Here is a 26,919-nt window from a genome sequence, read left to right as displayed (position 1 = left end):
TTTCCCACAGGTGAGTGTGTGTCTCTGGTGGCGGGAGAAGCCGACCACATCCCGCCGAGTTTCCCACAAGTGTGTGTGTGTGTGTGTGTATGTCTCTCTGGTGGCGGGAGACGTAGACCACATCCCGCCGGAGTTTCCCACAGGTGTGTGTGTGTGTGTGTGTGTCTCTGGTGGCGGGAGACGCAGACCACATCCTGTCGGAGTTTCCCACAGGTGTGTGTGTGGACGGGTCTCTGAGATCAGGGCTGAGGTGTGTGTGGACGAGTCTCTGAGATCAGGGCTGAGGTGTGTGTGTGGACGAGTCTCTGAGATCAGGGCTGAGGTGTGTGTGGACGGGTCTCTGAGGTCAGGGCTGAGGTGTGTGTGTGTGGACAGGTCTCTGAGATCAGGGCTGAGGTGTGTGTGTGGACGGGTCTCTGAGGTCAGGGCTGAGGTGTGTGTGGACGAGTCTCTGCGAACAGGGCTGAGGTGTGTGTGGACGGGTCTCTGAGATCAGGGCTGAGGTGTGTGTGGACGGGTCTCTGAGATCAGGGCTGAGGTGTGTGTGGACGAGTCTCTGAGCTCAGGGCTGAGGTGTGTGTGTGGACAGGTCTCTGAGATCAGGGCTGAGGTGTGTGTGTGTGGACAGGTCTCTGAGATCAGGGCTGAGGTGTGTGTGTGGACGGGTCTCTGAGGTCAGGGCTGAGGTGTGTGTGGACGAGTCTCTGAGATCAGGGCTGAGGTGTGTGTGTGGACGAGTCTCTGAGATCAGGGCTGAGGTGTGTGTGGACGGGTCTCTGAGCTCAGGTGTGTGTGTGTGGACGAGTCTCTGAGATCAGGGCTGAGGTGTGTGTGTGGACGAGTCTCTGAGATCAGGGCTGAGGTGTGTGTGGACGGGTCTCTGAGGTCAGGGCTGAGGTGTGTGTGGACGAGTCTCTGAGATCAGGGCTGAGGTGTGTGTGGACGGGTCTCTGAGATCAGGGCTGAGGTGTGTGTGGATGAGTCTCTGAGATCAGGGCTGAGGTGTGTGTGTGGATGGGTCTCTGAGATCAGGGCTGAGGTGTGTGTGGACGAGTCTCTGAGATCAGGGCTGAGGTGTGTGTGGACGGCTCTCTGAGATCAGGGCTGAGGTGTGTGTGGACGGGTCTCTGAGATCAGGGCTGAGGTGTGTGTGGACGGGTCTCTGAGATCAGGGCTGAGGTGTGTGTGGACGGGTCTCTGAGATCAGGGCTGAGGTGTGTGTGGACGAGTCTCTGAGCTCAGGGCTGAGGTGTGTGTGTGGACAGGTCTCTGAGATCAGGGCTGAGGTGTGTGTGTGTGGACAGGTCTCTGAGATCAGGGCTGAGGTGTGTGTGTGGACGAGTCTCTGAGAACAGTCCTGAGGTGTGTGTGGACGGGTCTCTGAGATCAGGGCTGAGGTGTGTGTGGACGGGTCTCTGAGATCAGGGCTGAGGTGTGTGTGGACGGGTCTCTGAGATCAGGGCTGAGGTGTGTGTGGACGAGTCTCTGAGAACAGTCCTGAGGTGTGTGTGGACGGGTCTCTGAGATCAGGGCTGAGGTGTGTGTGGACGGGTCTCTGAGATCAGGGCTGAGGTGTGTTTGGACGGGTCTCTGAGATCAGGGCTGAGGTGTGTGTGGACGGGTCTCTGAGATCAGGGCTGAGGTGTGTGTGGACGAGTCTCTGAGATCAGGGCTGAGGTGTGTGTGGATGAGTCTCTGAGATCAGGGCTGAGGTGTGTGTGGACGGCTCTCTGAGATCAGGGCTGAGGTGTGTGTGGACGGGTCTCTGAGATCAGGGCTGAGGTGTGTGTGGACGAGTCTCTGAGATCAGGGCTGAGGTGTGTGTGGATGAGTCTCTGAGATCAGGGCTGAGGTGTGTGTGTGGACGAGTCTCTGAGATCAGGGCTGAGGTGTGTGTGTGGACGAGTCTCTGAGATCAGGGCTGAGGTGTGTGTGGACGGCTCTCTGAGATCAGGGCTGAGGTGTGTGTGGATGAGTCTCTGAGATCAGGGCTGAGGTGTGTGTGGACGGGTCTCTGAGATCAGGGCTGAGGTGTGTGTGTGGACGAGTCTCTGAGATCAGGGCTGAGGTGTGTGTGGACGGGTCTCTGAGATCAGGGCTGAGGTGTGTGTGTGGATGAGTCTCTGAGATCAGGGCTGAGGTGTGTGTGGACGGGTCTCTGAGATCAGGGCTGAGGTGTGTGTGGACGAGTCTCTGAGATCAGGGCTGAGGTGTGTGTGGACGGGTCTCTGAGATCAGGGCTGAGGTGTGTGTGGATGAGTCTCTGAGATCAGGGCTGAGGTGTGTGTGGACGGCTCTCTGAGATCAGGGCTAAGGTGTGTGTGGACGGCTCTCTGAGATCAGGGCTGAGGTGTGTGTGGACGAGTCTCTGAGCTCAGGTGTGTGTGTGGACGGCTCTCTGAGATCAGGGCTGAGGTGTGTGTGGACGGCTCTCTGAGATCAGGGCTGAGGTGTGTGTGGACGAGTCTCTGAGCTCAGGGCTGAGGTGTGTGTGGACGGGTCTCTGAGCTCAGGTGTGTGTGTGTGGACGAGTCTCTGAGATCAGGGCTGAGGTGTGTGTGTGGACGAGTCTCTGAGATCAGGGCTGAGGTGTGTGTGGACGGCTCTCTGAGATCAGGGCTGAGGTGTGTGTGGACGGCTCTTTGAGATCAGGGCTGAGGTGTGTGTGGACGAGTCTCTGAGCTCAGGGCTGAGGTGTGTGTGGACGGGTCTCTGAGATCAGGGCTGAGGTGTGTGTGGACGGGTCTCTGAGCTCAGGGCTGAGGTGTGTGTGTGGACAGGTCTCTGAGATCAGGGCTGAGGTGTGTGTGGACGGGTCTCTGAGATCAGGGCTGAGGTGTGTGTGGACGGGTCTCTGAGCTCAGGTGTGTGTGTGTGTCTCCTCAGGCATGATCTCGATCTCCTATGACGAGTGGGATTATGGTCTGGAGGCTCGTGTGAGGGACGGTGTGGCCGTGATCTCCTCCGCTACCTCCACCATGATGATGGACCGAGGGCCACACACACTCCTGAAGCCCGAGTGCCACGGGGCCCCCGACAAGAAGAGCCCGATCGCAGGCAACAACAACGAGGTGCTCAGGTGAGACTGCACTCTTAACATGACCCTTCATTAAACCACATCTTTTACTTTGTGGGGACAAAACTCGGTCTTATAAATATACAGAATGAGTTTTTTTTGAGTTTCCATGTTAAAATGCAGAAAGTTGTGTGTGATGGGTAGGTTTAGGGGTTGGGTTAGTGTGTGTGTGTGTGTTTGTGTGTGTGTGTGTGTGTGTGTGTGTGTGTCTGGTGTGATGGGTAGATTTAGGGGTAGATTTTGTGTAAGGAGACAGAATATACAGTTTGTACAGTATAAAAACTATTAAGTCTATGGAGAGTCCTGATAAATGTGTGCGTGTGGTTTCTCTCAGAGCTGCTGCTCTATGCAGAGGTCTCTCTTCCTCTCTCTCTCTCTCTCTCTCTCTCTCTCTCATGATGATGTTTCCATAGTAACACTGGGAGGAGTTTGGAAGCTGCAGTGCTTGTGCTTGCATATGTCACACTTCCCCCTCCACACTGAGACCATAGCACATCAATAAATGCTGAAGACAGACAGACAGATAGATAGATAGATAGATAGATAGATAGATAGATAGATAGATAGATAGATAGATAGATAGATAGATAGATAGATAGAGAGATAGATATATAGATAGATAGATTACGGTGACCGGGAGGGGACATGTTCGGTTCACTTAGTTTTGTCGTGGCCACAACACATAAACTCGTGGGAACGCGATAATATGTTGTTGCCACGAGATATTAATTTGTGAGAACGTCATATTAAGTCGTGGGAACATGATAATAAATCGTGTCCACAAGATCATAAGTTGAGAGAAAGACATCTATCTCCCATAGCCACGAGTTATGTTGAGCGAACCACACCGGTCTATACTGTACATATACAGCAGTCGGAGATGGAGATGACTGAGGAAATAACAGTTTACGTAGAATTAGGAATGCCATATAAAGATATAGTGCGCTCTCTGGCATTAAGACATGGGTACTCAAGTGAAAGACACCTGAAGCTCATTCTCAAGTTGAATGGGCTTTTTCGTCAGAAATTTGCTGGCTTGAATGAAATAGATGTTGTTCACTCAACATACAATCTCGTGCCTACGAGATATTATGACGTTCCCACGAGTTTTTATGTTGTGGCCACGACAAAACTAAGTGATAGATAGATAGATAGATAGATAGATAGATAGATAGATAGATAGATAGATAGATAGATAGATAGACAGACAGACAGACAGACAGACAGTCAGTCAGTGGATGTTGAGTATCTCAGGTGACGTGTTGGCTTGTGTGTGTGTGTGTGTGTGTGTGTGTGTTTGACAGGTATCTTATGAACGTGACGTTCGAGGGCCGTAATCTCTCCTTCAGTGAGGACGGGTATCAGATGCACCCCAAACTGGTGATCATCCTGCTGGACAAGGAGAGACAGTGGGACAGAGTAAGAGTCATGAGTCTGTGTTAGTGAGTCATGAGTCTGTGTTCATGAGTCTGTGTTCATGAGTCTGTGTTCATGACTCTGTGTTCATGAGTCTGTGTTCATGAGTCTGTGTTCGGGAGTCTGTGTTCGTTAGTCTGTGTTCATGAGTCTGTGTTCGGGAGTCATGAGTCTGTGTTAATGAGTCTGTGTTTGTGAGTCTGTGTTCGTGAGTCTGTGTTCATGAGTCTGTGTTCATGAGTCTGTGTTCGGGAGTCATGAGTCTGTGTTCGTGAGTCTGTGTTCGTGAGTCTGTGTTCGTGAGTCTGTGTTCATGAGTCTGTGTTCATGAGTCTGTGTTCATGAGTCTGTGTTCGGGAGTCATGAGTCTGTGTTCGTGAATCTGTGTTCGTGAGTCTGTGTTCATGAGTCTGTGTTCGTGAGTCTGTGTTCATGAGTCTGTGTTCATGAGTCATGAGTCTGTGTTCGCTGTGTTCGTGAGTCTGTGTTCATGAGTCTGTGTTCATGAGTCTGTGTTCATGAGTCTGTGTTCATGAGTCTGTGTTCGTTATTCTGTGTTCGTTAGTCTGTGTTCGTTAGTCTGTGTTCCTGAGTCTGTGTTCCTGAGTCTGTGTTCGTGAGTCTGTGTTCATGAGTCTGTGTTCATGAGTCATGAGTCTGTGTTCGCTGTGTTCTTGAGTCTGTGTTCATAAGTCTGTGTTTGGGAGTCATGAGTGTGTGTTCGTGAGTCTGTGTTCGTGAGTCTGTGTTCGTGAGTCTGTGTTTGTGAGTCTGTGTTCGTGAGTCTGTGTTCATGAGTCTGTGTTCATGAGTCATGAGTCTGTGTTTGCTGTGTTCGTGAGTGTGTTCGTGAGTCTGTGTTCATGAGTCTGTGTTCATGAGTCTGTGTTCATGAGTCTGTGTTCGGGTGTCTGTGTTCGTGAGTCTGTGTCCGTGAGTCTGTGTTTGTGAGTCTGTGTTCGTGAGTCTGTGTTCGTGAGTCTGTGTTCGTGAGTCTGTGTTCGTGAGTCTGTGTTCATGAGTCATGAGTCTGTGTTCGCTGTGTTCGTGAGTGTGTTCGTGTGTCTGTGTTCGTGAGTCTGTGTTCATGAGTCTGTGTTCATGAGTCTGTGTTCGTTAGTCTGTGTTCGTGAGTCTGTGTTCGTGAGTCTGTGTTCATGAGTCTGTGTTCATGAGTCTGTGTTCATGAGTCTGTGTTCATGAGTCTGTGTTCGTGAGTCTGTGTTTGTGAGTCTGTGTTCATGAGTCTGTGTTCATGAGTCTGTGTTCATGAGTCTGTGTTCATGAGTCTGTGTTCATGAGTCTGTGTTCGTGAATTTGTGTTCGTGAGCCTGTGTTTGTGAGTCTGTGTTCGTGAGTCTGTGTTCGTGAGTCTGTGTTCGTGATTCTGTGTTCATGAGTCATGAGTCTGTGTTCGTGAGTGTGTTTGTGAGTCTGTGTTCATGAGTCTGTGTTCGTTAGTCTGTGTTCATGAGTCTGTGTTGATGAGTCTGTGTTCGCTGTGTTCGTGAGTGCGTTTGTGAGTCTGTGTTCATGAGTCTGTGTTCGTGAGTCTGTGTTCATGAGTCTGTGTTCGTGAGTCTGTGTTCATGAGTCTGTGTTCATGAGTCTGTGTTTGTGAGTCTGTGTTCATGAGTCTATGTTCATGAGTCTGTGTTCGTGAGCCTGTGTTCGTGAGCCTGTGTTCGTGAGTCTGTGTTCATGAGTCTGTGTTCATGAGTCATGAGTCTGTGTTCGTGAGTGTGTTCGTGAGTCTGTGTTCATGAGTCTGTGTTCATGAGTCTGTGTTCATGAGTCTGTGTTCGCTGTGTTCGTGAGTGTGTTCATGAGTCTGTGTTCGTGAGTGTGTTCGCTGTGTTCATGAGTCTGTGTTCGTGAGTCTGTGTTTGTGAGTCTGTGTTCATGAGTCTGTGTTCGTGAGTCTGTGTTCATGAGTCTGTGTTCGTGAGTCTGTGTTTGTGAGTCTGTGTTTGTGAGTCTGTGTTCATAAGTCTGTGTTCGTGAGTCTGTGTTCATGAGTCTGTGTTCGTGAGTCTGTGTTCGTGAGTCTGTGTTCATGAGTCTGTGTTCGTGAGTCTTTGTTCATGAGTCTGTGTTCGTGAGTCTGTGTTCATGAGTCTGTGTTCGTGAGTCTGTGTTCGTGAGTCTGTGTTCATTAGTCTGAGTTTGTATGTCTGTGTTCGTGTGTCTGTGTTCATGAGTCTGTGTTCATGAGTCTTTGTTCGTGAGTCTTTGTTCGTGAGTCATGAGTCTGTGTTCGTGAGTCTGTGTTCGTGTGTCTGTGTTCGTGAGTCTGTGTTCATGAGTCTGTGTTCATGAGTCTGTGTTCGTGAGTCTGTGTTCGTGAGTCTGTGTTCATTAGTCTGTGTTTGTATGTCTGTGTTTGTATGTCTGTGTTCGTGTGTCTGTGTTCATGAGTCTGTGTTCATGAGTCTGTGTTCATGAGTCTGTGTTCGTGAGTCATGAGTCTGTGTTCGTGAGTCTGTGTTCGTGTGTCTGTGTTCGTGAGTCTGTGTTCATGAGTCTGTGTTAATGAGTCATGAGTCTGTGTTCATGAGTCTGTGTTCATGAGTCTGTGTTCATGAGTCTGTGTTCGTGAGTGTGTTCGTGAGTCTGTGTTCATGAGTCTGTGTTTGGGAGTCTGTGTTTGGGAGTCGTGAGTCTGTGTTCGTGAGTCTGTGTTCATGAGTCTGTGTTCGTGAGTCTGTGTTCGTGAGTCTGTGTTCGTGAGTCTGTGTTCATGAGTCTGTGTTCATGAGTCTGTGTTCATGAGTCTGTGTTCATGAGTCTGTGTTCATGAGTCTGTGTTCATGAGTCTGTGTTCATGAGTCATGAGTCTGTGTTCGCTGTGTTCGTGAGTGTGTTCGTGAGTCTGTGTTCATGAGTCTGTGTTCATGAGTCTGTGTTCATGAGTCTGTGTTCGGGTGTCTGTGTTCATGAGTCTGTGTTTGTGAGTCTGTGTTCGTGAGTCTGTGTTCGTGAGTCTGTGTTCGTGAGTCTGTGTTCGTGAGTCTGTGTTCGTGAGTCTGTGTCCGTGAGTCTGTGTTTGTGAGTCTGTGTTCGTGAGTCTGTGTTCATGAGTCTGTGTTCGGGAGTCATGAGTCTGTGTTCATGAGTCTGTGTTCGTGAGTCTGTGTTCATTAGTCTGTGATCGTGAGTCAGGTGTGTTCGTGAGTCTGTGTTCGTGAGTCTGTGTTCATTAGTCTGTGATCGTGAGTCAGGTGTGTTCGTGAGTCTGTGTTTGTGAGTCTGTGTTCATGAGTCTGTGTTCATGAGTCTGTGTTCATGACTCTGTGTTCATGAGTCTGTGTTCATGACTCTGTGTTCATGAGTCTGTGTTCATGAGTCATGAGTCTGTGTTCGTGAGTCTGTGTTCGTGAGTCTGTGTTCATGAGTCTGTGTTCATGAGTCTGTGTTCATGACTCTGTGTTCATGAGTGTGTGTTCATGAGTCATGAGTCTGTGTTCGTGAGTCTGTGTTCGGGTGTCTGTGTTCATGAGTCTGTGTTTGTGAGTCTGTGTTCGTGAGTCTGTGTTCGTGAGTCTGTGTTTGTGAGTCTGTGTTCGTGAGTCTGTGTTCGTGAGTCTGTGTTCGTGAGTCTGTGTCCGTGAGTCTGTGTTTGTGAGTCTGTGTTCATGAGTCTGTGTTCATGAGTCTGTGTTCATGAGTCTGTGTTCATGAGTCTGTGTTCATGAGTCTGTGTTCGGGAGTCATGAGTCTGTGTTCATGAGTCTGTGTTCGTGAGTCTGTGTTCATTAGTCTGTGATCGTGAGTCAGGTGTGTTCGTGAGTCTGTGTTCGTGAGTCTGTGTTCATTAGTCTGTGATCGTGAGTCAGGTGTGTTCGTGAGTCTGTGTTCGTGAGTCTGTGTTCATGAGTCTGTGTTCATGAGTCTGTGTTCATGAGTCTGTGTTCATGAGTCATGAGTCTGTGTTCATGAGTCATGAGTCTGTGTTCGGGAGTCTGTGTTCGTGAGTCTGTGTTCGTGAGTCTGTGTTCATGAGTCTGTGTTCATGAGTCTGTGTTCATGAGTCTGTGTTCGTGAGTCTGTGTTCATGAGTCTGTGTTCATGAGTCTGTGTTCATGTGTCTGTGTTCATGAGTCATGAGTCTGTGTTCGTGAGTCTGTGTTCATGAGTCATGAGTCTGTGTTCATGTGTCTGTGTTCATGAGTCATGAGTCTGTGTTCATGAGTCTGTGTTCATGAGTCTGTGTTCATGAGTCTGTGTTCATGAGTCACGAGTCTGTGTTCGGGAGTCTGTGTTCGTGAGTCTGTGTTCGTGAGTCTGTGTTCGTGAGTCTGTGTTCATGAGTCTGTGTTCATGAGTCTGTGTTCATGAGTCTGTGTTCATGAGTCTGTGTTCATGAGTCTGTGTTCATGAGTCTGTGTTCATGAGTCTGTGTTCATGAGTCATGAGTCTGTGTTCGGGAGTCATGAGTCTGTGTTCGTGAGTCTGTGTTCATGAGTCTGTGTTCATGAGTCATGAGTCTGTGTTCGGGAGTCATGAGTCTGTGTTCGTGAGTCTGTGTTCGTGAGTCTGTGTTCATGAGTCTGAATCAAATACTGAAGAGAATGACATCGAATCAACTCAGGAGAAACGTCATGTGACTGATGTCCCCGTCTGTGTGTGTGTGTGTGTGTGTGTGTGTGTGCAGGTGGGTAAGTGGGAGAACGGCTCTCTGAGCATGAAGTATCACGTGTGGCCACGCTTCGAGCTGTACTCCGGCTCAGAGAACCGCGAGGACGATCATCTGTCCATCGTGACGCTGGAGGAGGCGCCGTTCGTGATCGTGGAGGACGTGGATCCGCTGAGCGGGACCTGCATGAGGAACACGGTGCCCTGCCGAAAGCAGCTCAAAACACTGTAAACACACACACTCTTCTGACCCAGTTCCTCCCAGTGAGGTTTCAGTGATCCCATCACCACCTTCTTAAAGCCGTTCTCATGGGCATCTCGAGACCAGCTAGAATCTCAGTATATTTATAAGTGTTCGTTAATATAACTGAAGGATGTTTATGGTTAATGAAGAAACCTGTCAAATCACTAACCTGTCTTTCTCCATTTCTATCTATCTATCTATCTATCTATCTATCTATCTATCTATCTATCTATCTATCTATCTGTCTGTCTGTCTGTCTGTCTATCTATCTATCTATCTATCTATCTATCTATCTATCTATCTATCTATCTGTCTGTCTGTCTATCTATCTATCTATCTATCTATCTATCTATCTATCTATCTATCTATCTATCTATCTATCTATCTATCTATCTGTCTATCTGTCTATCTATCTATCTATCTATCTATCTATCTATCTATCTATCTATCTATCTATCCTATGTCTATCTATCTATCTATCTATCTATCTATCTATCTATCTATCTATCTATCTATCCTATGTCTATCTATCTATCTATCTATCTATCTATCTATCTATCTATCTATCTATCTATCCTATGTCTATCTATCTATCTATCTATCTATCTATCTATCTATCTATCTATCTATCTATCTATCCTATGTCTATCTATCTATCTATCTATCTATCTATCTATCTATCTATCTGTCTATCTATCTATCTATCTATCTATCTATCTATCTATCTATCTATCTATCTATCTATCTATCTATCTATCTATCGGTCAGTAATAAGACGAGTGAGCCTGCGGTCTACATCAAGCGCTGCTGTAAAGGTTTCTGTATCGACATCCTGAAGAAGATCGCCAAGTCTGTTAAGTTCTCGTACGATCTTTATCTGGTGACCAACGGCAAACATGGCAAGAAGATCAACGGCACGTGGAACGGGATGGTGGGAGAGGTACAAGTTTCAGAACAATAATACATGAAGTAAAGAGTCGTCATCAGTGTTCTCTCTTTGTGTGTGTGTGTGTGTGTGTGTGTGTTTGGGTTACTTACTATTTATAATTAGCTGTCTATAAAAACAATCAAAGTCTTTGAGTTTGCATTGTCCCCATTTAGATAGGTGTGTGTGTGTGTGTGTGTGTGTGTGTGTGTGTGTGTGTGTGTGTTTGTGTGTGTGAGTGTGTGTGTGTGTGTGTGTTAAAAATATTACTTTACACTACATTTCACACACTGCTATCCCATCGAAACTCACACACACCCACACACACACACACACACACTCTTTCATGCCCCAGTTTAGTCATATGAAGTGAAGTTCAGGTATTTAGAGCTAAAATTACCAACAGACAGAAGAGAGAGAGAGAGAGAGAGAGAGAGAGAGAGAGAGAGAGAGAGAGAGAGAGAGAGAGAGAGAGAGAGAGAGTGTGATAACCCACTTACTGTGTGTTGTTGATCTAGAAACTCTGGTCTCTCCGCTTCATCTCTCCTCATGTGAACACAGTGCAGCAGTGAATGCTGGGAGTGAAGTTAACCTGACTCTGGGAGTGTGTGTGTGACCGAGTGTGTTTAGCTGATGTTCAGCAGGAGTGCTCTGATTGATCAGTCACCGATCGCTATCGGCTGATAATGGCTTTGGGAAGTCTGATCTTTATATGCACGAATGTCTTCACATCACCATGGCGTAACACTGTAAGAGTTGAGGAGCACAGGCACTCGCACCATAGAGGAGGCGGCGTCGCATCCTCACTGAAGTGAGGCATCTCGTTTCTTTAAGCACTCGTTTTCTTTCTCTTTAGTTGTTTGATTAACATTAATGACACTTGAATGAATAACTGTTGTAATCTTAATTGTAAGGATTAATCTGGATTTAATTTATTCAGGGAAGAACATCCAGTATTATGTTACATTTTATTTCTTATTCAATTTCTTTAGTATTTCTTACTTAGATACTCCTGTTAGGCCTACCTGAAAACCTTTAAAGCACTGTTTACTTTATTTGCATCTTTATAACCCGTCTCCATACCGGCGTGATGACTCCGACTTCCAACCGGATGAACTGGATAATATTGGTAATGTTCTGATCCAGTCTGACCTCTGACCTGTAATGTTGCTGGATCATAATCACACACTGTTCGCTCGTTGGCCAGAGGAGAACTGAGCGACTGAGTCTGAGTTCTCCCAAGGGTTTATTCCTCCATTCTGTGACTGATGGAGTTTGGGTTCCTCCACTGTTGCCTTGGCCTTTGGCTTGCTTAGTTGGGGACATTTAATATTCAACAATATTATTGTTTACTTGTATTTTTTGTGAATTCTTTAAAGTTTGAAATCAAACTTGTGCTGTGTGTGTAAGCTACTGTGAAACTATTTCCCTATTGTAAAATCAAAAAATGCACTGAATAGTCAGATAAAACATTTAAATACATTTAAATATGCGAATGAGGCATTATGTAATTAAATATGCGCTAATTTACATAAATATCCAGAACAGAAAAAGCCGATCTTTTTTTATTAAAAAGATTTGATAAAGCCAGGTTGAACAGTTGGGATAAAATCTAATGTGTGTCAGTATATTAGATCCAGTCTTAAAGGGGATCTATTATGCAAAATTCACTTTTACATGGTGTTTGAACATAAATCTGTGTCGGCAGTGTGTGTACAGAACCACCCTATAATGATTAAAAAAACACCCACTCCTCTTTTTTTAACCATCATAAATCATAATCTGTGTCTCAGAATAAGCTATCTGCAGATTCAATGTAATGTGACATCACATTTCACAGACCCCACCCACGACTGTTGACGGACTCCGCCCTATTAGCATAGCTCTGCCCACGACTGTTGACAGACTCCGCCCTATTAGCATAGCTCTGCCCACGACTGTTGACGGACTCCGCCCTATTAGCAAAGCTGCGCCCACGACTGTTGATGGACCCTGCCCTATGAGCAGAGACTCCGCCCACGACTGCTGACAGACTTCGCCCTATTAACATAGGCCCGCCCACAACTGCTGACAGACTCCGCCCTATTAGCATAGGCCCCGCCCACAACTGCTGACAGACTCAGTCCTATTAGCATAGGCCCCGCCCATGACTTCTGACTGACTCCACCCTATTAGAATAGCCCCGCCCACAGTGAGCTTAGGGTTAGGGTTAGACTTTGTGTTTTAACTTTGTGTTTTCAACATAACCTTGAGTGTATTTGACAGTTTAAGCTCAATAAGACGTGAAAGAGAACTTAGTTTAATAATCACAGGATACTCTGTCTGACATCCAGCTCTCTGTGTGTGTGTGTGATTCGGTGTGTGCGCTCAGAGTTTAGACTGATATGGCTTTAAAAGTATGCAGATAATAAACTTTCATGATGATGAAGAACTGCAATGTCTCGTTCAGTGAGATGATAATCAAAACCAAACAGATGTTGTAGTTTTCGTGAGAGTATGCGAAGCACGAGCTGTACAGGCTCCGCCCTCCTCTGGATAGGGGGCGGAGCAGCAGCTCATTTGCATTTAAACATACATGCACTAAAACAGCGTGTTTTTCCTTCCTCTCAATAATGGCCATTTACAACATGGTATAATAACTGATCTGTGGGGTATTTTGAGCTGAAACTTCACACACACATTCTGGGGACACTGAGACTTATTAGATCTATAAAGAGGGGTATAATAGTTCCTCTTTAATGAACCTGCTGTCATTAATGTTATTTAATGTCTGCATGAGTCCAGTAAATTCATTTATTTGGCTTCTTTACACCAAACCTGGTTAAAAAGCGTTTCTGAAGTGTAATGTGTGTGTGTGTGTGTGTGTGTGTGTGTGTGTGTGTGTGTGTGTGTGTGTGTGTGTGTGTGTGTGTGTGTGTGTGTGTGTGTGTGTGAGTTTAGGTGGTGCTGAAGAACGCTCACATGGCCGTTGGTTCACTGACCATCAACGAGGAGAGGTCAGAGGTCATCGATTTCTCTGTGCCGTTCATCGAGACGGGAATCAGTGTCATGGTGTCGAGGAGCAACGGCACTGTGTCTCCGTCAGCGTTCCTCGGTGAGACACACACACACACACACACACACGCACACACACTCACTCACATACACACACACAAACACACACACACACACTCACATGTCTGTGTGTGTGCTGGTGTGTGACGTGTGTTCGTCTCTGTTGGTGTGTGTGTGTGTGTTCTCGTCCTCAGAGCCCTTCAGTGCTGACGTGTGGATCATGATGTTCGTGATGCTCCTGTTGGTGTCGGCCATCGCTGTCTTCGTGTTCGAGTACTTCAGTCCTGTGGGTTACAACCGCTGTCTCGCTGACGGCCGAGGTGAGACACACACACACACACACACACACACATGACTTTAGTCCTGTGGGTTACAACCGCTGTCTCGCTGACGGCCGAGGTGAGACTTCTTCTGGGTAGTCCGTCGTCTTCTGATGATGACTTCTCCTGTAATGTGTGGGTTCTTTGATGACTGTATAGTCCGATGCGGGAGGCACACTGTCTTTCACAGACAGGGCATGTAAAGGTTTCTCCTGATGGCCTTAAGGGGGCAGGAACAAGCATGGCCTGCTTTCTCTGATGTCTTTTAGTCAGGCGATGTTCAGTTCTCCTGTCTTCGTAAGTGTGTACTCCATTCTGACAGAGCTGCTGCCAGAGCGTGCGATTCGCTGCACTAGTTTCCAGGGATGTGGGCTTCATCACACACCTCTTAAGAAAGCCTTTTAGTTGGTCTTCAGCCTCTTTTTTTGGCCTCTTGCAATTCGGGAGCCAAGATGTAATTCACCGTAGAGTATCTTACGTGGAAGCGACTTGGCGTAATTCTCACAACATGACCAAGCCATCTGAGTTGGTAGAGCATTAGGGTTGCTTCTATACTGGAGGTTTCTGTAGGGGATCCAATGACCATGGGCAAAGGACTTCTGTTTTCTTGATATTCACATCCAAGCCCATCCTGCTGTACGCCCTAACAGCAGCAGATCTTCTGGAGTATGTGACACTGGGGCCCTATTTTAACCATCTAAGCGCATGGTCTAAAGTGCACAGCGCAAGTTCACTTAGGGCGTTTCCGAATCCACTTTTGCTAGTTTAACGACAGGAAAAATGGTCGGTGCTCCCGGCGCATGGTCTAAAAGGGTCGTCTCTATTCTCATTATGAGTAATGGGTGTGTTTTATCTCTATTCTCTTAATGAGTAATGGGTGTGTTTTGGGATTTACGTGCATTAAACCAATCAGAGTCTCATCTCCCATTCCCTTTAAATTCCAGTTGCACTCGCGCCATGGCGGATTCGCTATTTACATAGTGGATAGTGGAAAGACCGAACGCGTCTCCAGAGCGCAAACGGAACTGCTTGTGCGCAAGCAGAACAACCATATCTTTATGTACACAACAATAATCTTTTACATTGTAATCCTGTTAATTTTAATATTTGGCATGTGTGTGCTGCTGTGCTTCCCTGTGTGTTTAATAAGCAGAATGTATGCGTGTTGTGGACCCGCCTATAGGCGCACATTACTAACGCGCTCTTTAAATAACAACAAAAACATTTTTTTATTTCTGTTGCCTCAAAATAGCAATGCGCCAGAACACACCTCATTTTCAGACCAGCAGCCCAGGAGCGCACAAATGGGAGCAAATGCATTTGCTATTTAAACAACGCGGCGCAGGATGTAAAAATGATAACTGCGTCGGACTGAAACTAGCAAAAAACACGTGCGCCGCGCTTGGCGCTGCATTGTGCCGAGTGTAAGATAGAGCCCTAGGGCACAATCATCCGCATACTGCAATTCCAGCACGTGAACCAACTGAAGCTTAGTGACAGTCTATAAGCCACTGCAACCCCACTTTCTTCTTCCATCTCTTTATACAGCACAGTAAGAAGATGTTAAACAAGACAGGTGCAAGAACACACCCCTGCCTTACTCCACTACCTACTGCAAAGTGTGCCGATTCTAGTCCACCCAATGTTACTTTGGCGGTAATCCCATCATGAAACTGTCGCAAGATTGTGGTAAACTTTACAGGGCATCCAAAATGCAAAAGCACTTTCCATAAGAGATCACGATTTACAGTATCAAAAGCCTTGGAAAGATCCACAAAAGAAGTGAACAAATTCTTATGTTGCTCGCGACATTTCTCCTGCAACTGGCGTGAGGTAAATATCATGTCCACTGACCTCTTCTGAATCCACTTTGGGATTCTGGCAGTAGATTTTCAGAAATGGCATTGACAAGTCGATGGAGCATGACCTTTGCCAGAACTTTGCCTGCAACTGAAAGAAGTGAGATCCCCCCACTATTTACACAGATGGACCTATCACCCTTGTTTTTATATATTGTGACAAAATTTGCGTCCTTCCTTTGTTGGGGAATATTTTCTTGCTGCCACACTAGGGTGATGAACTGATGGATTGCCCTAGTACAGAGGTACCGTCCTTCCTTCAGGAGCTCAGCAGGAATACAGTCAGGTCCAGGAGACTTGCTGTTTTTCAATTCCTTGATTGCAGCATACACTTCAGAAAAAGACGGTGGAACATCGAGACTCTGTATTCTTGGTAAAGTTGGTAGTTCCTGTAACACTGATGCCTTTTGGTTTAATAAGGCTTAATAAGGCTCCCCCCATCTTTGAAAAATGCCTGTTCGGTCCTTAATGAGAGTCAGTTCATCAGCTGATCTCAAGGGGCAGACAGAGTAAGATCTGGGGCCATAAATGGTCTTCAATGCAATATAAAAATTATGCATATCATGCTTGCCAGATCATAGTTGCCGCAGAGTCCATTGCGTTGCTTTTCTCTGCTCATGCCAGACTTTCTTAAGAGATTCAGAAGATGGATTATTAAGGTAGGCTTTATGGGCATTATGCATTTCTTCAAGGAGGGTGGAAATATGTAGGAAATCTTCCTCAAACAAATCCTGATTTTTTTTCTTAAGTTTACCAATAGATTCAACTGCTGCGTCGTAAAGTGAAGTACTTATAAGGCTCCATTTACTTTCAATCTGCACTTCATTCCTTAGAAGAAACTCAACGTCCTGGAGCTTCCCAACAACAGAGCATCGACAGTTGTTCCGCGCTTCAGTATCTTGGAGCCTTACACAGTTCAGTTTCCCCGTCGCTGCCTTTCTAAGATGTACTGCCCGCCGCATCCTCAGGTTAAGCTTGGCAACAATCATCCGATGATCAGTCCAGCACTCAGCTCCTCTCATAGCTCGAGTTATGAGGACATCCCTCATATCATTTTGCCTGACAATAGCATAATCCAGAAGATGCCAGTGCTTGGATCGTGGGTGTAACCAAGAGGTTTTATATTTGTTTTTTAATTGAAACATGGTATTAGTGATGGTTAGAATGTGTTCAGCACAAAGACTCAGGAGTCTTAATCCATTGGTGTTTACATTCCCAATGCCATGTCGTCCAATTATTCCATCCCAGATATCACTATTTCGTCCCACTCTGGCATTGAAATCACCCAGCAGTAAGATTGTATCATGTCGTGGAACTGTCCTGAGGGCCTCATCCAGTGCCTCATACAAACTGTCCTTAACCTCTTTTGCTGATGGAAGAGTAGGTGCATAAGCACTGAAAATAGTAGCATATTGTTCTCCAGCAAGGGGAAAGCGGATAGACATTAACCTCTCACTGATGCCAGTTGGGGCCTCAGTGCGACACCATGTTGTCCTCCTGTAGGGTACCCTCTCCAGAAAAATGTATAACCCTCACCTTCCACCTTCAATGATCCTTAACCCAGAAATCTGGTCTCACTTAGTTAGCTATATCGATGTTATAACGCTTAGGCTCAGCAGCGACCAATGCTGACATGTTGTGACACATGTTACACTCATGCTAGCCTTAGTCTTACCAGACTTACCTGAAAGGCAGCGGGACGTGGTTGATCATAAAATGACCTCTGGGGACCACCGCAGCTCCAAGATCCCTTGTCAAGTTAGCCTGAGACCGCAAGGCACCCAGTTACCATGTGGCCTGACAGGAGTCTAGGTGAAGGAGAGGCTTTATACTGGCACGGGGAGACTTGCACAATAGTTGCTTCCCTGTTCACCACCAAGGGCTAGCCAGCGGCAGTGAGCTGTAAGCAAGAGGCTGGCAAGCAAGTAACACACAAGTTGTAACACAAATGGTGCTTGAGTTCATGTCACACAGCCTGTCCATTACGGCTGAACCATTTGAGGAAAAGTGTTTTTTTCTGCTATTTAAACTGTAGGGAGCCTTAAAGCTTCTCTATTGGCAGAAGGGTTTATAAGCGATTCTAATTACAAATCTGTTGAAATATCTGCCGTATGTCGCATTCCCAACTTTACATGATCAGAGACCCAAACCCATGCAGTTCATGTGAACCGAGCCACTCTGGAAACACTGTTGGCATGTTGATATCGCTCTCATTTTAATCAGTTCTACCAAATGACAGACAAAACTGAGCCAAAATACCCTAGAGTTTGATTGGACACAAAATACCCTAGAGTTTGATTGGACACCAAATACCCTAGAGTTTGATTGGACACCAAATACCCTAGAGTTTGATTGGACACCAAATACCCTAGAGTTTGATTGGACACCAAATACCCTAGAGTTTGATTGGACACCAAATACCCTAGAGTTTGATTGGACACCAAATACCCTAGAGTTTGATTGGACACCAAATACCCTAGAGTTTGATTGGACACCAAATACCCTAGAGTTTGATTGGACACCAAATACCCTAGAGTTTGATTGGACACCAAATACCCTAGAGTTTGATTGGACACCAAATACCCTAGAGTTTGATTGGACAAACATTGGAAAGTGTTTTCTCCCTCCTGTTGAAGCGTGTTATATGTGTTTTGCTCGTCAGTGATGGATTGTGTGTGTTGTTTCTCCTCCTCGTCAGTGATGGAGTGTGTGTTTACGTGTGTGTGTTTCAGAGGCCGGTGGGCCCTCGTTCACCGTGGGCAAGGCTATCTGGCTGCTGTGGGGTCTGGTCTTCAATAACTCGGTCCCCGTGCAGAACCCGAAGGGAACCACCAGTAAGATCATGGTGTCGGTGTGGGCCTTCTTCGCTGTGATCTTTCTGGCCAGCTACACTGCTAACCTCGCCGCGTTCATGATCCAGGAGGAGTACGTGGACCAGGTGTCGGGCCTCAGCGACAAGAAGGTGCGCTAGCGCTAGCACTCATGCTGTGCTCTTTCTCCTGAAGATGCTAGTTAACAGGGGTTCCCCAGCTTGTAACACTTGTGTTCTGGGTCAAAAATGATCGCCTACAAAAAACTGCCTCTTTATGATGTTTTCATTAAATATTGGATTCAATCTTTTTGACAACTTGTTTTCTTTCAATGATCACAGGTTTTGAACTGATTAATCATAGGCCTCAGTGATCTGAGCTGATGCTCCTCACATTATTTTGAGGTGTATAGGCTTGAGTTAACTTTTTTATTTAAAAAGGAGGAGCATAAACTCAGATCACTGAGGCCTACGATTAATCAATTCAAAAAAGACACACAAAACCTGTGCTAATTGAAAGAAAACAAGTTGACAAAAAGATCAATTCCAATATTTGGTGATAATATAGCATAACGAGAACTTAATAAGCAAAGGCGGGCCATTTCTGACCCGGAACTCCAAATAAGGTAAATGATTTTCAGCAAATGTTTAGTCTCGCAAAGCTTTACGCTCAGTGTGTCTGTTTGCTCACTCTCACACTGTTGGTATCGTCTTCAGTTTCAGAGACCCAATGACTTCTCCCCGCCGTTTCGCTTCGGGACGGTCCCGAACGGCAGCACAGAGAGAAACATACGCAATAACTACAAAGAGATGCACTCCTACATGATCAAATTCCACCAGCGCAATGTGAACGAAGCTCTGTACAGTCTGAAGACAGGGTGAGAGAACCAGCCGATAAGCTCCTGCTACTTGTTAAAGAGATAGTTCACCCAAAAATGAAATTTACTCTCCCTCAAGCCATCCTAGGTGTATATGACATTCTTCTGGGGATACTTAATTTGATTAATCGATTCAACAGTGCTATTGATCTGCATTACCAAACGTGGATGTTTTACACCAGAAACATACACTGATGTACTATTTTATTTAATACTGTGAAGCTGCTTTGATACAATCTGTATTGTGAAAAGCGCTATATAAATAAAGTTGACTTGACTTGACTTGACTTCTTTCAGACAAATACACTTTTATGATGGACAGATGCACTTTTATGATGGATAGATGCACTTTTATGATGCATAGACGCACTTTTATGATACATAGATGCACTTTTATGATGCATAGATGCACTTTTATGATGCATAGATGCACTTTTATGATGCATAGATGCACTTTTATGATGGATGGATGCACTTTGATGGACTTCCAAAAACATACACCCATTCACTGCCATTATAAAGCTGGGAAGAGCCAGGACATTTTTTAATATAACTCTGATTGTGTTCGTCTAAAAGAAGATGAATATACACCTAGTATGGCTTGAGGGAGAGTAAATCATGGGCTAATTCTCATTTTTGGGTGAACTATCCCTCTGAAGAGTGATGTAATGGATGTGTAAATGAGCGCTCTGACGCCTGGTGTTTCGCTCACAGTAAGCTGGATGCCTTCATCTACGACGCTGCGGTGCTGAACTACATGGCGGGCCGAGACGAGGGCTGCAAACTGGTCACCATTGGCTCCGGGAAAGTCTTCGCTTCCACCGGCTACGGCATCGCCATCCAGAAGGACTCGGTGTGGAAGAGACAAGTTGACCTCGCCATCCTGCAGCTCTTCGGAGACGGTACACACACACACACTTGAGTTCTGCCTGTTCTGTTCGGGGAGTTGACACGAACAGCAGGGTTTGACATTAACTTTTTCACATTTGGCCCATTTGGCTACTAAATTGGCTACATTAATTTCTTATTCAAACTAAATCCTGTCATCCAGCATCTCCCTCTTCCTCTTTAATCCTTTTCACCAAAAATGTGTTTTAGGTGGACAGATCAATGTTGGCAAATAACAATGTCTTTTCTGTTAACCATAAGCTTTTTAATCTTCGCTGTTGCTTCAATGCAAATGAACAAGCGCGCCGTTTTCTTGCGTAGTGACGTGTGTGTTCAAGTTAGCCAGATATGAGCAGATTCTGCACAATGCGCTGTGTTTAATATATCATGATTTTGTATGTCCTAATTCGGGGAACAGACACAGTCTCTATATGATGATATCTAGGTGAAAGAGGCTCTATGTGATGGGATTTATCTGACCTTGGTGACGCGAGGCCGCTAGCAGACGGTGGGTTTAGCCAGTCTGACTGCTTCCTGACCTGAGCCCCAGATTGTCATGTTTGAGCTCTAAGCGTAGTATGTACGCCAAATTAGCCAGTGATCTGACAGCGTTTCCCGCCACAGTTGATTTTCACAGAGTGTTCATTTCAAACCCTGTGCAACAGCTCATGTTGAGTCATCAGATAAACAATGATGTGCCAACTAGTTTAGTAGTACAACAATAATCAGGCAGCGCTCAGTCACTATGTGTTAATGCACACCAGAAAACGTGTTCTGAAAGTGTTAGTTCACCAGTTCACTGATCAATGTTTATATGGGATCTTTATTGCTCTAGTAAAAAGATGCCGATTAAGCTCAGCTCTTGTCATTACTGGATGGCATTTAAATGTGTAGTTTATGTAGTATCAGAAATGATGTTTGCATTTTGTCTCATTGTTATATTGACAGTAGTCGTACCTGAGAACACTCTGCAAACATTGTGAAATATTATTTTGTGAAGGCACTCATCTCAAAGTCACTCTTCTGAAAGCTGCTTTACGACATCTGTTGTAAATTTGACATTTTGTTTTGATTTGCATGTGCTTTTGCTTCTTGGTCTTGTTTTTTTTAAGTTTAGGACTTTGTTTCTATGGGGTCCCTGGGAGTCATTTCTATGTCTCTGGGTTCTATTTTTAACAGATTTGTATGACATAGCAGCATAAGGTCACCCCTGGATATGCTCTGATCAAGTGTTTCCAGTTGTGTTCAGTTGAATTGATATCTTGTGTATTGATAGTCCTCATGTTTTCAGCTGTGGTGAGTTTATATATCAGTCCTTATTCTCAGCTTTCAATCCTGCATTTGTCTGCCAGCACCTGTGACTGTCCTGAGCCTTTGTCACAAACACAAACCCCTCACCCTTGATATTCTGTGTGTGTGTGTGTGTGTGTCTCAGGTGACATGGAGGAGTTTGAGGCTCTCTGGCTGACGGGGATCTGCCATCACGAGAAGAATGAAGTGATGAGCAGTCAGCTGGACGTGGATAACATGGCCGGCGTGTTCTACATGCTGGGAGCCGCCATGGCCCTCTCGCTCATCACCTTCATCGCTGAACACGTCTTCTACTGGCACCTGCGCTTCTGCTTCATGGGCGTGTGCTCCGGCAAACCTGGGTTCACCTACACTATCAGCAGGGTAAGCACACACAGGCAGAAAACACACAACATTTCAAGACACTGAACAACTGCTTCAAGACACGATTATGCTAGAAATAATGTTGTGTTAAAGGGATAGTTCACCCAAATATGAAAATTAGCCCATGATCATCCTAGTTGTATATGACATTCTTCTTTCAGACAAATACAGACAAATTTGAAGCCCAATCCAGCCATCATGAAAGCGCATCTATCCATCATGAAAGCGCATCTATCCATCATAAAAGTGCATCTATATATCATAAAAGTGCATCTATCCATCATAAAACTGCATCTGTCAATCATAAAAGTGCATCTGTCCATCATAAAAGTGCATCTATCCATCATAAAAGTGCATCTCTATATCATAAAAGTGCATCTATCATCATAAAAGTGCATTTATCCATCATAAAAGTGCATCTGTCCATCATAAAAGTGCATCTATCCATCATAAAAGTGCATCTGTTCATCATAAAAGTGCATCTATATATCATAAAAGTGCATCCATCCATCATAAAAGTGCATCTGTCCATCATAAAAGTGCATCTATATATCATAAAAGTGCATCCATCCATCATAAAAGTGCATCTGTCCATCATAAAAGTGCATCTGTCCATCATAAAAGTGCATCTATATATCATAAAAGTGCATCTATCATCATAAAAGTGCATTTATCCATCATAAGTGCATCTGTCCATCATAAAAGTGCATCTATCCATCATAAAAGTGCATCTGTTCATCATAAAAGTGCATCTGTCCATCATAAAAGTGCATCTATATATCATAAAAGTGCATCTGTCCATCATAAAAGTGCATCTATATAACATAAAAGTGCATCCATCCATCATAAAAGTGCATCTGTTCATCATAAAAGTGCATCTGTCCATCATAAAAGCATATCTATCCATCATAAAAGTGCATCTGTTCATCATAAAAGTGCATCTATATATCATAAAAGTGCATCTATATATCATAAAAGTGCATCTGTTCATCATAAAAGTGCATCTATCCATCATAAAAGTGCATCTGTTCATCATAAAAGTGCATCTGTTCATCATAAAAGTGCATCTGTCCATCATAAAAGTGCATCTATATATCATAAAAGTGCATCTATCCATCATAAAAGTGCATCTATCCATCATAAAAGTGCATCTATATATCATAAAAGTGCATCTGTCCATCATAAAAGTGCATCTATATATCATAAAAGTGCATCCATCCATGATTAAAGTGCTCCACATGCGTCGAGGAGTTAATAAATGCCTTCTGAAGCGAAGCCATGGGTTTTTGTAAGAAAAATATCCATATTTATAACTTATAATCTAAAATAACTAGCTTCCGCCAGACGACTGTACCTCCTCTTCTACTAACCCTTTATTAACCCTCTGGAGCCGTATTGATTAGTTTGATCATGGATAGATGCACTTTTATGGGCTTCAAATTTCCTCCAGCCATTCACTGCCATTATAAAGCTGGGAAGAGCCAGGACATTTTGAACATAACTCCGATTGTATTCGTCTGAAAGAAGAATGTCATATACACCTAGGATGACTTCAGCGTGAGTAAATAATTTTTGGGTGAACTACCCCTTTAACGGCAACTCTGAACACTGAAACTTCTCTCTCTTCTTCTCTCAGGAGATTTACAGCTGCATTCACGGAGTGGAAATCGAAGAGAAGAGTTCGGATCTGAACTCCCCGTCCGCTACGATGAACAACACCCACTCCAACATCCTACGTCTGCTGCGCACGGCCAAGAACATGGCGTCTCTGTCCGGGGTCAACGGCTCTCCGCACAGCGCGCTGGACTTCATCCGCCGCGAGTCCTCCGTGTACGACATCAGCGAGCAGCGCCGGAGCCTGGCCGGGCCCTCGGACTGCAAGAGCCCGTACCTGCCCGAGGACAACATGTTCAGCGACTACATCAGCGAGGTGGAGCGCACCTTCGGGAACCTGCACCTGAAGGACAGCAACCTGTACCAGGAGCACTACCGGCTCCACCACGGGGGCTCTGCGCTGGGGCTGACGGAGGGCCCCGGGCCCCGGAGCCTGGGCTCCAGCAGCTCTCTGGAGGAGGGCCTGTTCGACTGCGACGGCCCCGGTGGAGGCCCCATCTTCAGCACCCAGCCCAGATCTGCCCTCACACACAGGAACATGAGCAAGTTCGACCTGCTCCACAGCCAGACTCCTCCGACCGGCCCAGGCTTGAAGCAAGGGCTCGCCGAGCTCTACGGAAAGTTCTCCTTTAAAGGCGGCGCGTCCAGTTCGGGGTATATCGCGGGGCACCACCACGGAGCCGACGACGGAAACATCCGCTCTGACGTGTCCGACATTTCAACTCACACCGTGACCTACGGAAACCTGGAGGGCAATGCTAAGAAGCGCAAGCAGTATAGAGACAGCCTGAAGAAGCGGCCCGCGTCGGCGAAGTCCCGGCGTGAGCTGGACGAGCTGGAGATGGGTCACCGGCGCCGCCAGCACCACCATTATCAGCATCACGGGCAGCGCTCCAGCTCTCCTCCGTCTGAGCGCAAGCGAGGCGGCCGTGTAAACTCCTCCTCGTACCTGTTACAGGACAAGGAGAGCCTGAGGGATTTCTACCTGGACCAGTTCCGGCCCAAAGAAGGCGTCCCGCAGTGGGAGCACGTGGACCTCACAGACGGGCCCGGTGGAGGGAACTGCACCAGCCTGGTGTTGGTGGACGACTTCTTGAAGAGCAAGCCTAAGAAGCCGGAGGGCCAGAGCGAGTGGGAGTGTCGTAGCTGTCGAGCTAGCAGTGCGGGGAGCAAGCAGACGGGGCACGCGGGCGGGACGGGTTACTGTGTGGCGTCGGGAGGAGTCGGGAGTCGACCCAGCTCTGCCACTTGCATGCGGTGCGAAGCCTGCAAGAAGTCCGGGAACCTGTACGACATCAGCGAGGACAGTAACCACCTGTTGGACCAGCTGACGCCGGCGCAGCGCCGCAGGGCGTTCAGCGGGAAACCGCTCCGCCGACAGCACTCCTACGACGCCTTCGTGGACCTGCAGAGGGAGGAGTCCGGCGTGCCGGCGCCGGGGTGTGGCGTACCCGGCGTGATCCCGCTGCCACCGCGCAGCGTCAGCCTCAAGGAGAGGGAGCGCTGCATGGACGGGCCCTTCGCACACGTGTTACAGCCGGAACCCGAGCAAGACCCGCTGTTCTACGGCGCCGCCGGGAAGAGCCCGTTCGGACTGTTCCCGCACCGGCGCTCGGTTGGAGAGCGGGATCTGAGAAACAGAGGACTCATGGAAGGCCCAGCTCACTCCTTATCCAAATCCCTCTACCCCGACCGCACCGACCACAACCCCTTCATCCCCACGTTTGGAGACGACCAGTGTCTTCTGCACGGTGCCAAGTCCTGCTACGCCCCCACGCAGCACCAGCAGGGCGGCGACGTGTACGGCAACGTGGGCTCGACCTCGTTCCTGCCGGCGTCGGGAGTCATGTCTAACCTGGCTCCTCGCTTTCCGGTGGAGATGTGCATGGGGAACCACTACACCAGCAAGCTCAGCCTCGGCCCGCCTCGGCCCTTCAACGGCAGCAACGGACACGTGTACGAGAAGCTCTCCAGCATAGAGTCCGACGTGTGAAACCGGCAGATTTAACAGGACACGCAGAACTTGAGAGATTTGAACATTAATGTCCTGTGAAGTTCACGTCTACACCAGTAGTGGTGAGAACAAGAGCTCGTCCATCTGTCGAGTGTGTGAGATCAGTCAGATGGCCTCACTCCATCCTCACACCTAACAGCCCAGTCCTGTACTCTCGTCTTTTGTGAAGATGCGATCGTAAAAGCATGATTGATTTTGTGAAACAGGGTAATAACTGCACCTCAGAGACGCTGCTGACTGCTCATCTGTTGATGAAACGGGGTCTGCTCTTTTCTTGCTCTAGAGGCCTTTGGTGAGTGTTAGGGGTATCTGAATGTGTCTCCACATCATGCTAATGTATCCATGGCAACAGCCTCTCCCATGCTGTTTACTGCCCTGAAACACACACGTGTGCATCGGTGAACGTGCACTCGCCTCTGCCATCCTTTATACTCGAGTCTCTACTGCCGTGACGTTTCATACATCCAACGAGAAGCCTTCAGTTTCCTTCACACGCTCGTGTCTCCTGACTCTTCGAAGGCTGAAACTACAGTATTAACGCCTCTCTTTGTTTTGGTTGTAAATACATTTCTCTTTATATATATAAGCCTACAAGGTCGACCTTTAATATAGCTTTTTCAAGTATAACAAATAACCAAAATAAAGACAAAAACAGAACAAAATACACAAAAACATAAAATATGCAAAATTTAGCAAAAGCATTATAATTCACGATAAGCGATATTTTAAGCGATAGTCTGCTTTTTAAATTCATGTTTATTACTTAACTCTGATAGTTTACTGCCTCCTAACAGCTTCATTTTAAGGATGTACCTTTAATCGTTTAAGCTGAGACGTGCTGTCGTGGACATGGTTCATTTACTCGATTAGTTTACCGAATACTCCTCGCTAAGTTTCTCTTAAACTGTGTTGAAGCGTCTGGTCATCTCTCGGAGAAGGTTTCCAGACTATCTCTAACCAATACACACCTTGACTTCGCTGTGTGAATGAGGACTTTTCTAGGGGAGCTTGTTTTCGCCACACAATAAAAAATAGACATTTTTATATCTCACATCTCACATTTTTATATCTCGCGATTCTGAGGAAAAAAAAGTCAGAACTGCAAACTATAAATTGGCAATTTTGAGAAACAATATATAATATAAGCTGGCAATTATGAATTTATATCTCAGTTGTGAGGAAAAGTCAGAAATGTGAGATATAAAGTAAATTTTGAGAAATATATAATATTGTAAGGAGAAATTATATATAATATAAACTTGTGATTCTGACTTTATTTCTCACAGACGCAAATTTACATCATAATTCTCACTTTATAACTTGCAATTGGAAATTTAAATCTCACAATTGTAAGAAAAAAAGTAATTATTGCAAGACAAGTCAATTCTGAGAAATATTATATCATATAAACTTGCAATTTGGACTTTTTAATCATAAAATGCAGTTTTTTATCTCGTAATTCTCACTTTATAACTCGCAATTACAAATTTATCTCACAATTCTGAGAAGAAAA

General features: G+C 46.0%; 1 protein-coding gene across 1 annotated transcript in view; it reads left to right on the top strand.

The window, feature by feature from the left end:
* The window catches only part of grin2ba (glutamate receptor, ionotropic, N-methyl D-aspartate 2B-a), a gene marked incomplete at both ends in the record, with an annotated part of 37,867 nt that extends 12,482 nt beyond the window's left edge, over positions 1-25,385 (top strand). The window contains 11 exons of the mRNA XM_081368129.1: positions 2,887-3,079; positions 4,381-4,495; positions 9,147-9,355; positions 10,140-10,311; positions 13,237-13,390; positions 13,545-13,670; positions 18,262-18,491; positions 19,056-19,216; positions 19,931-20,118; positions 21,540-21,778; positions 23,415-25,385. Of these exons, the coding sequence (XP_081224255.1) occupies positions 2,887-3,079; positions 4,381-4,495; positions 9,147-9,355; positions 10,140-10,311; positions 13,237-13,390; positions 13,545-13,670; positions 18,262-18,491; positions 19,056-19,216; positions 19,931-20,118; positions 21,540-21,778; positions 23,415-25,385 (3,758 nt within the window). The remainder of the gene's footprint in view (positions 1-2,886; positions 3,080-4,380; positions 4,496-9,146; positions 9,356-10,139; positions 10,312-13,236; positions 13,391-13,544; positions 13,671-18,261; positions 18,492-19,055; positions 19,217-19,930; positions 20,119-21,539; positions 21,779-23,414) is intronic.
* Positions 25,386-26,919: the final 1,534 nt, after the last annotated feature.

Source organism: Scardinius erythrophthalmus, assembly GCF_964197995.2.
Source record: "Scardinius erythrophthalmus genome assembly, chromosome: 1".
In the NCBI taxonomy this organism is placed as follows: domain Eukaryota; kingdom Metazoa; phylum Chordata; class Actinopteri; order Cypriniformes; family Leuciscidae; genus Scardinius; species Scardinius erythrophthalmus.
This window is presented reverse-complemented; position numbering and strand designations above follow the sequence as displayed.